This window comes from Gymnogyps californianus, chromosome 17 (genome assembly GCF_018139145.2).
Source record: "Gymnogyps californianus isolate 813 chromosome 17, ASM1813914v2, whole genome shotgun sequence".
Classification (NCBI taxonomy): domain Eukaryota; kingdom Metazoa; phylum Chordata; class Aves; order Accipitriformes; family Cathartidae; genus Gymnogyps; species Gymnogyps californianus.
Genome location: NC_059487.1, coordinates 16,453,322 through 16,470,612, shown reverse-complemented (window position 1 = coordinate 16,470,612; position 17,291 = coordinate 16,453,322). Strand labels below are relative to the sequence as shown.

The following is a 17,291-nucleotide window of genomic DNA, read 5'->3' as shown; positions in this document are numbered from 1 at the left end:
GGGGAAGGAGAAGGAGAAGGAGAAGGAGAGTTCTGGGGAGGTGCTCTCCATTCACAGGCACCTAAAATGAGGTGCGCAGCATCATGCTCCCGGAGATGCGTGCAGTGCTCCCCGTTAGCCCCAGGAAGGAACAGGGATTTATTTATCCCAGCAGGCCCCTGCCTGGGAGCCCTCTGGGAGTCCCCTGCCCTGGAGCCGTGCAGCCGCTCGCACCCAGGGCTCTGCAGCTCGGAGCCGAAGCGAGGGGAGCCCCGGCGGAGGCCGTGGCCGAGCGCTGCCGCGCTGCCCCCGCAAAGACCGCGAGGGCCTTCTCCAGTGGACCCCGAGGGGCTGCCGCCGGGCCCGAGGACAGGGAGCCCGCCCCGGAGGGGGCACCGAGGCCGCGCAGCCCGGGAGTCGTCCCCCCCGTCCCCGTCCCCGTCCCCGTCCCCCCCCCCCCCCCCGCAGCCGCCCTGGGAGCCGGGGAGCGGACGGGACGGAGCGGAGCGGCGCTCAGCGCGCGCTCCCGCCGCCACCGCCTTTGGCGGGAGCGCGCCGGCTGCCGCCGCAGTGCCTGAGGAGGGTCCGCCCGCCCCGCCACCGACCGACCGACCGACCGGCCCTCGGGCCCCGCTAAACCCCCTCCAGTCCCCTCAGTGCCTAGCTGGGTCCCCTCGTCTCCTCCCGGCCCCACTAAATCTCCCTCTGCTTCCTCAGCACCTGGCTAGGTCCCTCCATCCCTTCAGGATCCCGCTAAATCCCACCACCCACCCCCCGCCATTGCCTCAGCACCCGCCTGGGCCCCCCATCCCTTCAGGTCCCCCTTGTCCCCTCAGCGCCCAGCTGTGTCACCCCATCCCCTCAGAGCCTGGCTGGGTCCCCCCCATCCCTTCAGGTCCCGATAAATCCCCCCTGTCCCCTCAGGGCCTGGCTGGGTCCTCTCATCCTCTCAGGCCCCACTAAATCCCCCCCCCATCCCCTCAGTGCCCAGCTGGGTGCCACCATCCCCTCAGGAGCCCGCTAAATCCCCCCCATCCTCTCAGGGTCCCACTAAATCCTCCCGTCCCCTCAGCATCCAGCTGGGTCCTTCCATCCCCTCAGATCCCACTAAATCCCTCTTCCCGCTTTGTGCCCCAGGACCCTTCTCCCCTCGGAAGGGGAACGGCCCAGGGAGGCGGCAGCAGGGTTGGCCTGTGAGCCTCGGCCCAGGCGCCATGTTCTACGTGCATTTGCTCATCAACAAGCGCGGGCCGTTGGCCAAAATATGGCTTGCTGCCCACTGGGAGAAGAAGCTCACCAAAGCTCATATATTTGAGTGCAATTTAGAGACTACCGTTGAAAAGATCATCTCGCCGAAGGTATGCTATTAAATGAGAAGGTGTCTTCTGGTAAGTTCTGGGGTAGAGGGGTTCATCTTCGGTAGGGAACAGGACTGTTGCTATCATGGAGGCTCACTCAGTTGGACAAAGTTGTGGCTATTTCAAAACCAGTGTGAGGTAAATTCCTAATGTGATTTTAATTCAGTTCTCCCTCAGATAAAATCTTCATCCCACTAAATGACAGTTATAGAAACATTTTACTTGCTATTTTGCTCCTGGAGATCTGTGGCATACATTTATGTACAGTGTAAGAACATGTTACCACAATAGATTCAAATGTGTTTTTCCACACACTGATAGAGCTCCAGGGAGCGCTGCGTGGGCACCGCTGGCCGAGGGATCACGGCACGTGGGTTTGAGCTGCTCACGAGGCAGCACGAGCCCATCAGTGTGGTGTGGTAGCACTGGTCTTTCTTCAGAGACTTTGAGTACCAGCTGTGGGTGTTGTTCAACGTAATTTGGGAAATGCTGGTATTTGAGGAAATTGTCTCAAAAAGATTGAAAAGTCAGCTGCTTAACCAAAGTCAAGGGACTAAGGAAGCTGCCGTGAAATTGTACACAGACCATTTGAGGAGAATGCTTTTGCTGATCTTATAATAAATAACTTTTGACATATTGTAACCATCCTTCCACTTCCAGTGGACTTCTTCCAGGTCCCCCATTATAAGCCGTTAAATATATAATTAAGCATACGTAGTGCTTATGAGGGACTCGGTATGAACAGTCCCGGAGGCTGAAGTCCTCTGCGTATCACAGATAAGGTATGACTCAAGCAAGCACAGACGCAGGCAGCCAAGTATCCATGACTCAGTCCTTGGCCTCGCCGTTGCAACTGCATCCAAGGAAACAGTGAGGAACGCTTTGCACTGTCACTAATCGATGGCTCAGGAGATCGAAGGCTTTCAGCTGGTGCAAGCAGATTTTTATTTTTGTTTTTTTTCTCCATGAAAATACCTGCTTGATATTTGGTAGCCCGAATTTCATTGTCTGTCTTGCATGGGTTATGATTAACTGAGTGTTGTTAAAATGATCTTGGTATTATTTGTAAGCATTTTCCAAGAGGTACTAGTTGAGTACCTTCTACTTTCCCTTGCATGCTGTACTGTCTAGCATCAGCATGACCACCTGGAGTGTGCTTGGTGCAGGAAGACTTGGCATAAATAAGGGCATAGTTATGGCCTTTATTTGCATAAAAAAGGGCATAGGTATGGTGTCTGCTCACGTAAATAACCAAAGTGTCAAATACTAGGATATGCGCAGCTACTTGCTGTTTCAGGATGTCTTACACTGCTTGTTGGCAGTCAGCTGAGATATTTTGGATAAAGTAAGAGCATCAGTTCAGGACTCACGCTTCGGCATGGCAATGTTTAGGAACAGAAGCAACTAGAAGTTCCTAGCTCTGAAAATTCATTTCAGTTTACAATCCTCTGTATCAGTACAAAGCCCTGTTGAATTTCGTAGAGCTCTGTACTGGTGTATGTTACTGGAACTCTATTACCGCTGTATAATATTTTCATTTTAATGTTTTTACCAAAAATACTAACTCCCGAACAACTTTTTTAAATCATCAAAGTTTACAATAGCTCTGCGAACCTCTGGACACTTACTCCTAGGAGTGGTGCGGATTTACCACAGGAAAGCAAAGTACCTCTTGGCAGACTGTAGTGAAGCTTTGACAAAAATGAAGACAGCCTTTCGCCCAGGTATGTACAGAATTCTGCATTTTTCCATCTGTGTCCTTTACAGCTCTCATTTTAAAAGTTCATTTTGGATATTTCTGTTAAATACACATTATTGATCCCAAAGGAAATTGAATATACTAATGCCTACTGCTGATGTTTATTCTGGCTTAATTTAATGCTATTTCAGGTCCTTGACTCCTTGAAAAGAAGCAGTATCTTAAGTGGTCTTACGAGAAGAAGCTTGAATTCAGCCTCCGTTGCTAGATAATTAATTTTAATTTCTGATGACACCGACAACATGTCTAACAGTGTGTTAGTGCCAGATCTGACAGTGTCTTTTGAGCTCTAGCCATGTAGCCAGCGAGAAGGGAGCAGAGATGACTGGATCCTTTTCCAACGGGCTGTATGTTTGTCGTACTTGGGCAACAAATGGGGAGGCACTGTTGTCTCAAAAAAGGCTAAGAACAGGACACCAGCGTCTACTGCCAGCCCTAATGTGCTTTGTGACCTGGTCTGTTTGCAGAATAGCGAATACCTACTCCACATTATTCTCAAGGATACGATCATGATTAGTTAGTTAATATTTGTAAACTTTTGGAAATCTCTAGAAGAAACACGGTAAGTACACAGTATTATCTATTTTGAATAGATACTATAGTAGCTTATAGAGGACTGCACAGCACAAGAACAAGACACGATGGTCACGACTGCAGCAACGGAGACTCCAGCTAGATATAAGCGGGGGGGGGGGGGGGGGAATCTCAGTGGAAGTGGTAAAATGCTGAAACAGGCTGTCCAGGGATGCTGTGGAGTCTCCGTCAGCAGAAATAGTCAAAAGTGATCTGACTGAGAAATTAACCCTGTTTTGAGCAAAAGGTTGGCTTAGATGACCTTCAGAAATCCCTTCTCACCCGAATTGTTCCAGGATTCTCTGATTACCAAGTATTTGCAGCCTCACTTCATATTACTTGATGCCAGAGAATAGCATTATACAGACACTGGAGAGAAAAAGAAAACGCAGTAATTCATTTGAAGTGGTATGAAGGACTCCAGGCTAAATGTCAGCTGTGAGAACCTTGCAGGGACTTGAAGTAGCTGTTCATAAACCCAATGTATTTACAGTATTTCAGGTCCTGCAGCAGCAGACTCTTCTGTATCTGTCTGTAAAAAATATGGCTTCTAAAGTGTATGTAAACTAAGGATTTTACTTCCACTTTGGAGTCCTGTTCACCAAGTGCCTAAGCTTTACCTTTCTGTTATTTACAATGGCAGCAGACCTTCCTGACAGGTTTATAGTCTTATTACACGTACTTGGGAGAACATTACTTTTATTTTATTGATACTTACTTTGTTATGTTGTCTGTTTCTTTCAGGACTTGTTGACCTTCCAGAAGACAACTTTGAGGCTGCTTATCAGACCATTACATTACCTGAAGAATTTAATGATTTTGAAACACCACTACCTGATTTAAAGTAAATGCTTCCCTAGTTTTTATTCATTATTTTAGTGTTTTCAGAAGTAAAAGATATCCTTGCTGTTATCTGATCAAGACTCAGATGGAATTGTTTTGATTTGATAACTGAATTCTCCTAAATTCTGAGTCAGCTTTACAAGGCTACAGTCACAGGAATTGTGCTTTTGTAGAGTTCCTCAAAGTCCGTTTAATCAACAGACCTTTACAATGAAATAATGTCTTGAACTTAGACTTCAGGATTTTAAATTGTCTGAGTGAAGCCTGCAAACAACTTTCTGACCTCAAGAGAAGATACAAAAGTTAGTATAAATCCTGTTGTAAGACCAAGGAAGCTTTGGCTAGTAACCTTGCAATCTTGTACTGTTCCATTGTCTAACTGCATTTAATTTCTGCTCCGTTGCTCTTTGGGGCCGGGGTATTTTATCAGCAGTAGTCAGCTTGGCTCCGATGAAAAGCCAGCATATTTCTTCGGCTTTTCTGACACGAATCAGCATTAATGTAGAAAAACTGATAAAAAGGAGGAGGCCAAGACATGTTTCCGATGGCTCTGATGCCCCCAAAGGTCCCGGATAACAAATTTCCACTGAGGCTTCCTCTGTACCTCGTCATAAACACAGTTTGATGGGATCTGTAAGTGTTCAGTATTTTGTAAGTACAGCTGTGATGTAATACTATTTATTCAAGTGCCTCAGTGTGCTAACTCTGAAAAGCGTGCCTTTTCTGCCCACCCAAAGAGTCCGTGTGGTTTGATTTACAGATGATGGTGTTACACTAATTAGATGCCTTCTCTGTGACGAGCGTCTGGTAGATAGCAGGGCTTGGATGTGAACAAACTCACATAAGCCCAAGTTTAGTGGCAAAAGAGAGTGGAGAAACATGAAATATGGAGAGGTGGATCGGTGCTTCCCTCATCCTTATAAATAGGCCTGCTGTTTCTTGAGGGGGTTGCTTTCTGAGTATACTTCTGGATCGTTTGTTCATGAAGTTCCAGGTGCGGGAGTAGTTTCGAAGTTGAGTTAGCTAAATGCTTTCCCCTCCCTCGTGGACCTCTCCCCAGCTATCGCCTGTTACGGCTATTGCAGATTCAGTCTTCTCTGTACAACATACATTGGAGATCGCGTAGAAACTTTGGCTAGCAAAGAAGGCAGCTGCCTACTTGCTTAGAGGTATCCATTTTAATAAACGTATAGCACCTGTTTTCCACATGTTTATTTTTAGCTTTTAGAGGAAATTCAAAGCAGTGAGTTTTATCAATAAAACCTGAAATGGCTTGAATGCGAATAGCTTTGGGAAACAGTTGTTCTCTCTCCACAGAAGTGAGGATCAGCCGGGGTACTTTCAGTGCCGTAGAAAACAGAAGCTATCTTTTGGGGGTTTATGATAAAACATCAGGATTGAAGACTGTTTAGAAACAAGTTTTCACATTCCAGCTAAATGGTCAATGGGTTTCAGTTCACCCTATATTTTGTATAATGTTTTTTTCATCAGTGCCATTGATGTTGCTGAACATTTTACCTTGAATCAGAGCAGAGCTGAAGACATCACACTTACAGAGGATTACGAAAGCAATATACTTCTCTGTGATAGAAACTTTGGTGAGAGAAGTTGAGAAATTAGAAATATTCCATAAGGAAAAGTGTGTTTTATGCAAAATTTTGTACAGTCTGAGTCCTTTCCACATGTGAAAAAGCTATTATTAAAAGTGCATTTGTTTCATGCTTGTGCTGATTGGCCTGTCATACCGTCTTATGCTTACATTTTTGTGTAAGTACTCTGCCTAAGTAATATAATATGATATCGGAGACTGAGAATCAAACCCAGCATTTTCTGCTTTTTACTGAATTAGCTAAAATTGTTTATTTTTTATTCTATTTGAGGTATGGGATATCTTACAATCTTTTAAAAATTATTTGAAAAATTAGGAAATGGAAAAATATGTGTTTCCAAAATTCATGCAGATGAAGCATCAGAAATTCTGTGTTTATTCAGATGAAGAACCAGATGCGCTAAGAAAACAGAGCTGCTTTGACGGCAGCATCTTAATGAGCAGTAACAGTCTTGTGGCTGATCACAACTCTGCGAGCATGAAGGGAGACAAGTCTGCACTGCATGAAGATACTTACTGTCTTGAGCACGACTGTTTTGGAGATGAGGAGGATGCTGCAGATATGATTGGTAGGGTTTGCCACAGATAAACAGAATTAGTTTCTTTCCAAATATTTTTATTCTTACAGGAAATCAAACAAGACAGCATGAACGTGATTGTTTTCAAACATAAATTCTATATTTTTTGTTGTTTTCATACTTCATTTTTTTTTCCTACTTGTCACTAAATCTGTGATCACTTAGACATTGCCAAGTAAAATTGTTTTAAAGGATCTATTTCAGGTTTTTAGAATTAAAGGCCTTCAATTTATACTTAATGTTTAACAATTTAATTTGTATTTTCAAAGGTGAAATACTGCAGCATTTTTATCCTTACTGTTGTAATAACAAAGGCAGCAAAGTAGCTTCCACATCTTTATGGTTTATTTACGTAAACCTTTATAGATTTATACCTTTTAAACAATATCATGTCATACTTTTCAAAGAAAAGGTGGAAATCTCAAAATTAAGACTAACGTTCTCCTTTTTGTGCTGATGAAGACAGCCGTACCATTGACAGCCATCTGTGGAAGCTGAGCTTTTTTTGTTTGCAGAGAATTAACCTTAAATAAGTAACATTAGACTGTATCAGGCTATTTCATGACTGCTAAGGCCTAGAATGATTAAAACTATGCGTTTTGTATTTAAGAAATCCTGTTGAGGGATGAGCAAAATGGCCTAGATAAAGACATTCTTGATACGGAGGAAGAACGTCCTCTGTCACAAGATCTGCCAGAGAACAGCACAGCCAGTGAGTTTGCAGTGTCCGCTCCGTCTTACTCACACGAACCCTCTGTTCCTGTATTAATGCCTAAAGTTACTCACATTCAGCTTCGTATAATATCCCGTGCCTTTTTCCTTTGTTCATTTATTTTGCTTTTTTTCAAATACGCTTCGTCCACCATTTTAGGTATAATTTAATTTGACCTAGGGATTCCAGATTTGTAACTTGACATTGCTTAGAAATGCTTTTACGTGACATCCTGTTGGATACGCTGTTGATCCGCCCTGCTGCTTAGACAGTATGATATCGCTTTTGTAGGGGAAAGGAAACTGAATACGGGTACACTGTAACTTTGAACTTTACCTATGAGTATTTCTGCCTTCATGTTTCAACGACAAACGACACGTTAGTAGCTCATAAAGATGTTCTTAGTCTTCTTTTGGTTTGATATTGATAAAAAATTAACTTTTGAAAAGTGTTTCTGGAAATTTATTTTTAGATCTTAAATCCTTATACCCTCATCACGCTGTGACTTTAAAACTGAGAATCCTGGAACAGCTTTAAAGGGAAACAGTGGGACTTGCCTCTCCTTGCACTAGTCCTGGTACTGCCTGTTCCTTTTATGTTGACAGAAATGTCCACACTGCCACGCAGTTCCCTGGAACTGGAAACAGATACGTATTGAAACTAAACACGTTTCCCCCCAGTCACTTTTCGTCAGGTGGGTTTTCCTCCAGATCAGTTCTTCAGTCTGTTCCACCACCTGGTCATACAGGTTCTGGTGTCAGCGCAGGGAAGCATGCAGTGCAGAATATGGGCAGCAGCAGTGCCAGTTACTACTGGTTAAAGTGATTGTGAGATTATAGACAAAATCATAGTTTTCTAATTCTGATCTCTTTTGTCTGATATCATTCTATGTCGTGAGATTGAGAAATTATTCAATCTTGTAAACTTTTTTTTTAATTTGGGTTATTTACTGGGTTTTCTTACAGTTGAGTCCAACTGCGCAGACACCACCCTTAAGAAAGTAAGTCATCTCACGAATGAAACAATACTTTTGTTGAAAGAAGAAGAAGGATTTGTGCTTGAGCCAGTTGATGATACAGGTCAGAACTTGATCAGTTTCTTGCTGAATTGTTTGCATTAATTAGGTTTGGTTTTCTTCTTGTTAGTGAAAATATTTGCAAAATAGATTATTTCCACTTTAGATTTCATCTGCTCCTGCTGTCAGAGTTCTATTTTATGGTAACTGTTACACAAAACCAGTATCAGGTTATTCATCTGATCTGCCCAAATCTCTGCTTACAGTTTCTTCCACGTACCAAATCAAGTTTTGTTGCTCTGCAGTTCTGCTAGCAGTGCAAGCCCGGCCTGTTCATGAGTGTCACTGACGTTTCAGCTGAAGAACTTTTATTGCTAGTGACACATCAGTGATTTTTATGTGTAAAATAACTATCTTAAAACTTTCAGGCCTTTGTAAAATTTTGTTTTGTAAACTTTTAACTTTAATAAGATCCAAAAAGAAAAATGTTTCATTTCTTCTGTGAGTAAATCTAAACGTCACCTATCACGTTGGTGGCTGTTAGCAAATAAACAAGTTCATGTTGACACTAATATTTAGAATACTGGAATTATCCAGCCTGCCAAAATAATATTCAGGAAGTTATGGCTATGTAACCAATCCGTGTCTTTCTTTTGTGTTTACTATGTACATCTTAATTAAATTGCTAAAGGATTAAACTGACAAATACAGATACTAATTACGAGGTAATGAAACCTGTTGAGTACATCAGCCGTTCTTGGAACAATTAACTTCCTGATGGATTAAAGATAGCTTATTCAGTCTTGTTGGTATATCAGGTGTTCTCGTTAAGTCCTCATGTTCCTGGTTCTTTAGTACAATAGTCATATGTCTTCCGTAATTAAACAGATGTGAATTTCCTGTACAAGAATACAAAGAGTATACTTTATGAAAACTTTTGGAGAAATGGCCCGTGCACTTGTACTTTGATTTTCAAGTCTGTGTGGTGTTTGCGGAGGTCGGCAGCCGGTGCGTTTGGTTCACAGTGCTTTTTTTTTGTGCTTAAGTGTTCTGTGAATAGACCTTATTAGACTTTTTTTTTTTTTAATACTTGCTCTATTTAGCTGTCACCCAGAGGAAAAAAAATAAAAGAAAGAGGAAGTTGCTTGTGGATATAGAGAAGGAACTCAGCTGCAACGCTATATACAACCAACTGAACAACTGCATGGACATCCTTGCTACGTTAGACCTTGCACCCCCAACAAAGAAAACAATGATGTGGAAGAAATCAGGAGGTGTGGATAAACTCCTGTCCCACGCCGCACAGCCTGTGGTTCATGCTGAGCTGCAAATGGTAAAGATCGATTCCTCGTAGGTTTTTATGCCACTGTACAGATTATGGGACTGTTGCACATCTAGGAGCTAACTGTGAGGGATTTTGCAGACTTGGTTTTATGTGAACTCCTCGCAAACTGCAGGTGCGTAGCATCACTGCAAGTATTGTTTTGCAGTACAGTTCAGTTGGATACCTGATGATTATTTGCATACTCACCACTAATTGCTGCATCAGAAAGACCATCTATAGAGCTCACAGCTTTAATCTCCAGCACTCCAACAACAAGTGAAAAAATGACAAAGAAACTTGAGAGCTGGTGTTTCATTTCACATACTGGCACCTGACAGTGCACACTAATACACAACTTTTTAGATTTCTGTCAATTTCTTTTCTACTTTCCACTTTGTTTTATTATTTTCTGTTTTGTTTCTGCTCTGTAATCAATATGAGACCACATCTTTCTTTTACATTTACTTTAAAGGTACATCAGGCTTAAATATTATTATTATAATATTGTTAATGGCTTTGGAAAGATGGTATGCCAGTTTGTTTTGTACTTTCCCGATTGGAGAGCAAGCTTCCAGCTGGAGAGCAGTCAGGGACTTGCCTTTCAGAGGACCAAGAGGTCCCTGATCACTCTCTCACCTTGGCTACAAGGGTGGGCCAGACCAGCCCTTCCTGTGGCTGTGGACCTTACTGCACAAGAAAGTACTTGTTTCATGGAAATACGATCTATCAAAGCCTCTCGTGTCCCCACGTAGCATCTGACAGATCATTCAAAGAAGCTGTAAGTTGAGAGCTGGTGATAAGATAAAGAAGAGATCAACGTGTATACAAGGTGATATGGAAAGATACGGTGTAAACTATGTGCGGCAGCAGTCTTGTGTTAATTGCACTGTTGCTTCTGTTGCGTAGCTTGGAGAGATCTGGGAGGCCGGGTCTCCAGGCAAACAGCTCTGCGGGTCCATGACAGCAGCACAGCTTCACCACTTAGAGTCGAGGCGCAGAACTACAGCTTGCTTTTTATGAGGATGAAAAATACTCACACACCAGTACGTGGGGAGAGAAATCCACACACAGATAACTGCAGATGTTTCTTTCTTTCATCCTTCCTTACTGGCTGGCTTCAAGGAAAAACGATGCAAGCTGTTCCTAAGGTGTTTCTTCATGGAGTTCACTGCCAAAATTGAAGCTGCAAAAGGCTATTAATTAAAAAAAAAAAAAAAAATATTGCAGCTTTTCAGTATGACCTAATTCAAGTATCTAAATTCTGGGTTGTAGTAATTAATATGCAGCTCATATTCATACTTTTGTGTTGATGTTTGCAAATAATCTGACATGATATTCTGAAAGCAAACAAATAAAAATAATTGTTTTCAGTTGTTTGCAAAATGCTTCAAGAGTCACGGAGCGAAGATGAGAAGAAATGGAATACAGAGGGAGTCTGAAATGGAAGAAAAAAGAAAAGAGCAAGACACCACAGGTAATATTTTAATTCTGTCATTGCAGAATTAGCTGTTAGAAAGTGTTTTCTATTTTACATCATGTTTGAGAGACACGTGCACGGTGTTTGTGTGCAGTATTCTACAAATCAAAGGCCAAAAAAGTTAAATGTTAAGGAAATTGGCTGTTAATTACTTAAAAAAAAAAAGGTTTTTTTGTTTTTATAAGTACTTTGCTGTTCTTTTGTTCCTTAGATCAGAAATGAAATGCAAATCTTTTTCTTCCTTGTGGCATAAGGAGGTATTTTTGGTTTTACCTTTGGTTTCTCTAATTGTCTACCAAACTGCAGATTTGTTTGGGTTTTTTTTTTTTTTTTAAAAAAAAAGCTTCCCACTCATTCTGAGTTTAATCAAACCACTCTCCACATTTCCAAATTCATGTAAATAACTTCTATTTGTATCTTGAAGATTGTGTTTTGGTTAATATCAACCAAGAAGAAATGTTCCGTTTTGGTTCTTCTGAGGTGGTTATGTATCTGCTTTCACTCCTTTGCTCTGCTAGAAATATAATCTGTATGTGTGCCTCAGAAGTTAATCAACAAAACCACCTCCTGCAAGTCCATAAAGGTCAACTTTTAGAAAAGGAAAAACTCTCTTGGAAGGTTCTTCTTCTTCCGTGGTCCTATCGGGAATGATATTTATTCTGTATTTACTCATTCTGGCTCTTACTCTCAAAGATTGCGAACTAGGGTGTGATTTTTGTTTTTCAATTTTTTTTTTTTTTAAGGACCACGATTCACAGTAATTTCCTCTTAAACCTTGTTTTTTTATTAATACAGAGATGCTGCTAGTTGAAGAGCCAAGTTACCTGCAGGAGTCAGCTCATTCAGAGACTGAGAGAAACATTAGAAATGATTCGTTTATGTTGCCATCACAGAATAACAGAAATGAAACTGATGATAACTGTGGTGAAACTCTAGTGAGCAGTTTCCATAAATTTCAGAGACCTAAATGTATTTATTGGTTTCATTTTATGCTAGGGTTCTGTTTAAAACACGTTAAGAAATTACTAATACGTGTTTGAAAAAGGTGCTAGAGACAGCCGATACGGTGTTAAGTACTTTGTGTCATGAAAGTTTATTGATAAGCACTTTGGTAGACTCTCACAATGAATGAACAATTAATTAAAATGTCTGTTAATCAGTATAGGTGACAGTCTAATCACTAAGTGTAAATGAAACCTTAATATGAAATATAACCTCTTTGTACTGAAGACGTAAATATAATCATCTTTATAAAGGACAAATCTTATCTTTTGTGTCTCATATTGAGGAAATACTTAAGCAATAACAAGTTACCTATTTCCGCCATCTTTATTGAGGCTAACGTGAAAGGGCATTCTTTAGAGAATATGAGGCTCATTAAAGTTGGGAAAAAATGACAAAATTGGACCTAATGGCAGCAGAAAATGTAGGGGCTGTGCCTGAACGGAGCCCGTAGGTGTAGGTCCAGCTGTAGGATAAATACTACAGCAAGGTCCTTTCCTGTGTGAGAAAAGACATGGTAGAAATAGCAACTATTAAATCATTTTGGAAAACATTTATTCTAATAAATTCTTTGAGCAGAATTATGTAATTGAGAATTACATTGTATGCATAACTTGTAACGCCTATTGATTGTCCTTGCTGTTCTAACAGGAGGATGGAACGGCTTTCTCCGAGAGCTCCTCATTGGCGACCAATTCACTGGGCCAAGAAGCTGAAACGCAGCAAGCTGAGTTAACAAACGTATGTGTACTCGAAGCTGACAACTCCGACTTATTTCAGAAGAGAACTGTCTTCTTTCTCAGAAATATTAAAAAAAAAAAAAAAAAAAGTGATGGCATCATGAACTTACAGTGAATTTTGGTGTGCTAACATCATCTTTAGTACATATTTTGCCAGACAAAAACTTTATAGCTTGGTAATCAGGGATACGTGTATTCCAACATTTAAAGGTTACAGCCTGTGAGGGAAACAGCTCCTGATTTAGGGATTGTGCTTCCTGTCAGAAGGGAACAGTTTCTGAACTTACTGGCTACGAGGATACTCAGGCACTCTGAAACAAGGGCAGTCTTCTCCTGTTGACTTCAGAGGTTAAGCCCAAAATCTAAAGCCAAATTTTTGAACCTCCTTTTTTGGCCCCTGACCAGTACAAATACCGTCAGACTCCCAGTCACGCAGAACAGTATCTTGTCGGGAAGCTGCCTCCCCGAGGCTCACTGGGACCGCTTCCACAGTACCTAACGTGTTGTTGCACCCGATCTGTCTCTTTGTAGCGGAAAGATCATAGTTAGCATTCTTTGCTCTGTTCCACAAAGCCCCGTATGACCGCAGAGGTGTCAGAGGTCCCAGATATCCTGAGTATGGCCATCAAAATGCCCAGCTCCAGCTGGATTTTCAATTAGGCTACAACTCTTGCTCTTTTTATCATCATGGTCTGTGACTTTTTACACATGCTGTCTAACCTTCTGTTCTATTTCCTCTCAAGGAGCTAACGAGGAACGGGAAAGACAGTGAAGAAATAAAGTGGAGCAAAAGAACTCTTCAGTTATTAAAAACTTTACAGGTACCAGTGCTGGGTTTTGTAACTGGGTGCCAAAACCAGGTGTTGATTTCAGCTGGACCATGTCAGAAAACCTCCTGCTTACGCTGTTGATCATATTGCTGCCTCTCATGCGCAGCGTATAGCTGCGCTTTATTTGGTATGTACGTAGGAAACCAGGATTCTGAGTGCCTGACATGGTGTCCTCTCCCACAGCTGCTGGAATCGCTAGAATTTTCTGAACGTTTGCTTCCACGGCAGCGTTTGCTGTAACGCTAAGCCCTTGCTCTCTTCCTTCTATGAGTAGGCTCTGGAGTATCGCTACAAAACCCAATTCCTAGCTGCTTACAGGCTGCCAGATCTCAGCTGAGCACTGCAGGGTGCCATCATTGGGCTATTCATCTGCTTCAGCCGTTCCTGAGACGACGGCTAGGGAAATGAGTGAGGGTTATGTTAAAAAGAAAGCTGGGAACACCTTCTTTCAGAGGTTTTAATGCCCCAGTGCTTTCAAGGTGCTTGAAATCTAGCAGAGCGCGTAGCCTTTGCATCAGGAAGGCTTATTCTGCTTTTCTCGCAGAAATCCTTGCACAACTGGTGAAGCTGTAACGTACGATATCATATGTCGCATCGACAGGAGCCAGCACAGGCTGCCCTGATGCTGAGTGTCCAAACTCTTGGCCTAAGGCTCAGTGCTCCTCCTTCCTTTTTGCCTGGATGAGCGTTTTGGTGCTTCAGCATTGCTCTGGTCGGGGGTGGGTAGAAAAACCACGGCAAAAAGTTATTTTCCTTCAGGTCAGCTCTCTAATCCAATGTGCCACGTGGCTGAACGGAGAATTGGAGGAAGGCGATGGAGAAATCCGAGGGCGTGGGGAGCGGGTTTTGTCCGCAAAACACACTAAACCTTGGTCCAAGCCTAGGTTTTCCCTAGGGCCGGAGTTTGACTTCACAGCCTTCTTGGGTTTGGGGTTTTTTTAAATTATTTTACGTGAACAAATTTCAAAGGTTCTGTGCAACACCCATAAATAGATACTTACCTATACGTGTAGCCATTAAAAACCAAGAAATAATAACACTTAGTTAGCTGTGACTGAAATTGCCTGTGACATAGCTGGTACCCTGTATCCAAAGAACAGGGCAGGCGCTGATTTTTATTGTTTTGAATCATGAAAGCCATCACAGATGCGCTTCATCGCGTGCCTCAGGACGGTTTCATTGAATTCACTGGAACTGCGGGCATGCGTAGATTTTAGTAACATATGTAGGTGCTAGCAGTATTATGGCAATAAAATGTGAAGAGCCGCTTACATAAATGCGAATGCCGCGGTAAGATCCTATTCAAGGCGTTCGAGCAGACGATACTCGCTCCGAGCAGCGCTCTTCGGTTCAGACTCGATGGGATCTGGTTTTACCGGCAGCGAAGCTGACCTGACTGATTTTCTTGTTTCCCTTCTGCAGCACCTGAAGCGATCAGGCGTGCGTTCTGTCAGTTTTCGGGAGCTCTGTCGGAAAAACAGCCGGAAAGAAGCTGCAGCCAAGTTTTACATCTTCCTTGTTCTAACGAAGCAGTCGGTTATCGAGCTGAGTCAGAGAGCTCCCTTTGCTGACATTACAGCCACCGTCAGCCCGATGTTCGACACTCGCTGAAATCATGCGGTGTTCGGATAAGCTAATAAAAAGAAATCTTATTCTAAATTTTTCAGCAAATATATTTCCTGGCAGAGTGATTGAATGTCTTGTCGAACCGGGGTGCCTGAGCAGAGCTCCCTTTCCTTCAGACCACCTCTTGGAACTGCCGGGTGCCTGGCTTGTGCGGGTGTGCTGCCTCAGGAGGGTTGCCGAGGTGTTCGCTGGTATGTTTATTTTTAATAGATATGTTTCTATGATGAGCAGTTCCTTATTCTGTTAATAAAATACCGCTAAAATACATATTCTACATAAGAGTTACACTGTGAGGGATTTTATGAAAGTCCTTAAAAACCTTTCTTGGAGACCAGCTTTGGAGGTTAAATTATTTTTAACAGGGCTTGTGTGTGTTAATTATCTAACACCATCAGTAAGAGAAGTCTGGCAAGCTCTCTCTGTCAAAAAATTTAGTCTATTTGAAATTATTCCTTTCCAAGAATGTTCAGTATTTGATATTTTAAGGTGTAGGAAGCTACTGTCTCCAGCCTGGGTTTCATGTGTTCAGGCAGAGACAAGCTGTGCTATCCTTAGAAGAGCCGCGTAAGCTTCGGGAAGAAATCCCGTTCCCTAGAAATCCTGCCATTTTAGGTCTTGTGGAGCACATTTACTTAAAGACTAACACTTATTTTTGTGTCAACCTATTTAAAACCGGATGTTAAACTGAAATATTGTAAGTTCTTTGCATTTTTAGCTAATTTAGGATGAGTTTTAACCCTTTACCTGTCATTTTGTAAAGGCAGTGTTCTGCAGTCGCATCCAACCTGCGACGCAGGGGATGGTTGTGTGCGTTCAGCACTCCAGAGTGTTTCAGCGCTGCGGGTCTGCTGACCTCTCGTAATATGAAATCAATAAAAATCACAAGAAGATGTTTCCTTAGCTCGTTGGCGTTTGTTCTGAAGGATCAAAACTGGCAGCCGCCTAAGCTGTCCTTTGGGTTCGCCTTCTCGGAGTCAGTGTTTTTGGTGATTTTCTTAAAATTTGAAAGGATGGATGATATTGTCGTCCTGGCTTTCCGGGTGCGGGCTCACCTCGGTGACACCCCTGCGTGTCTGGTCCTGCTGCCGCGCGCTGTTCCTGTCGTGCGTTGATTTGTTTGCGCGTGCAGGGTTTAGGGAACGTGAGGAATTGGTTTCGAGGGGGCTCCTCAGAGGAGTAAAAAGGCTTTAAAACGACTGAGAGCCTGCGCCGGGCGGGACGGGACGGGTTGGGCTTGGGGCTGGCTGCTTGCGGGGCTTGTTCCAGTTGCGTTTCTTTTTTCCCACCTAGGAATATTTGATCAAATAAGCGATAAGAAGCCTTCGCCACGGTTCTCTGAGGGGTTACTTTTCTGGGTGTAAAGGAGGGAAAAGTGACCCTGTTTGGTCAAAACCTTTCCATTTTCTGCAAAAGAAACGGTATTTTCCTTTTCTGATGCCAGCAGGAGCGACGCTCTCCAAGCGTAGCCCAGGCCAAGCGTGTAATCGAGAGCGGCTCGTTTCCCCTCTCCTCCTTGGGGCCAGGCCTGGCGGTTTTGTTCCGGTGTCGAGTACCGACCCGGGGTGAGGAAGGGGTTTGGTTCTCCAAATCTCCCCCCTCAGCGTTTTGGCAGCGAGCCCGCGGCAGGAGGAGGAGTGAAAACCTCTCCCTCGTTCCCCCGCAGCAGACCTAATCCCTGCCGGCGCGGTGCCTCTCCCGCTGAGCCCCCTGCTCCCGCATCCCGGGAAACTGAGCGCTGCAGGCTGGGGAGGGAAGGAGAAACCATTTTCCTCCCCCCCAAAAGCCATCCGAAATGACTCTGCATCTCACACCAGAGCTGCTGCCCGCGCCACGTCTGCCACCGCCACCGGGTAAGAGCAGCTCCGG

General features: G+C 43.1%; 1 protein-coding gene across 1 annotated transcript; it reads left to right on the top strand.

The window, feature by feature from the left end:
• The first annotated feature begins 1,193 nt into the window (after nucleotides 1-1,193).
• RAD21L1 (RAD21 cohesin complex component like 1) lies at nucleotides 1,194-15,410 on the top strand. The gene is made up of 13 exons (XM_050907516.1): nucleotides 1,194-1,337; nucleotides 2,932-3,061; nucleotides 4,414-4,513; nucleotides 6,004-6,110; nucleotides 6,505-6,690; nucleotides 7,310-7,411; nucleotides 8,377-8,490; nucleotides 9,530-9,759; nucleotides 11,122-11,224; nucleotides 12,023-12,162; nucleotides 12,881-12,970; nucleotides 13,713-13,790; nucleotides 15,222-15,410. Exons 1-13 carry the CDS (start codon nucleotides 1,194-1,196, stop codon nucleotides 15,408-15,410), a joined length of 1,713 nt encoding a protein of 570 aa, XP_050763473.1.
• Nucleotides 15,411-17,291: the final 1,881 nt, after the last annotated feature.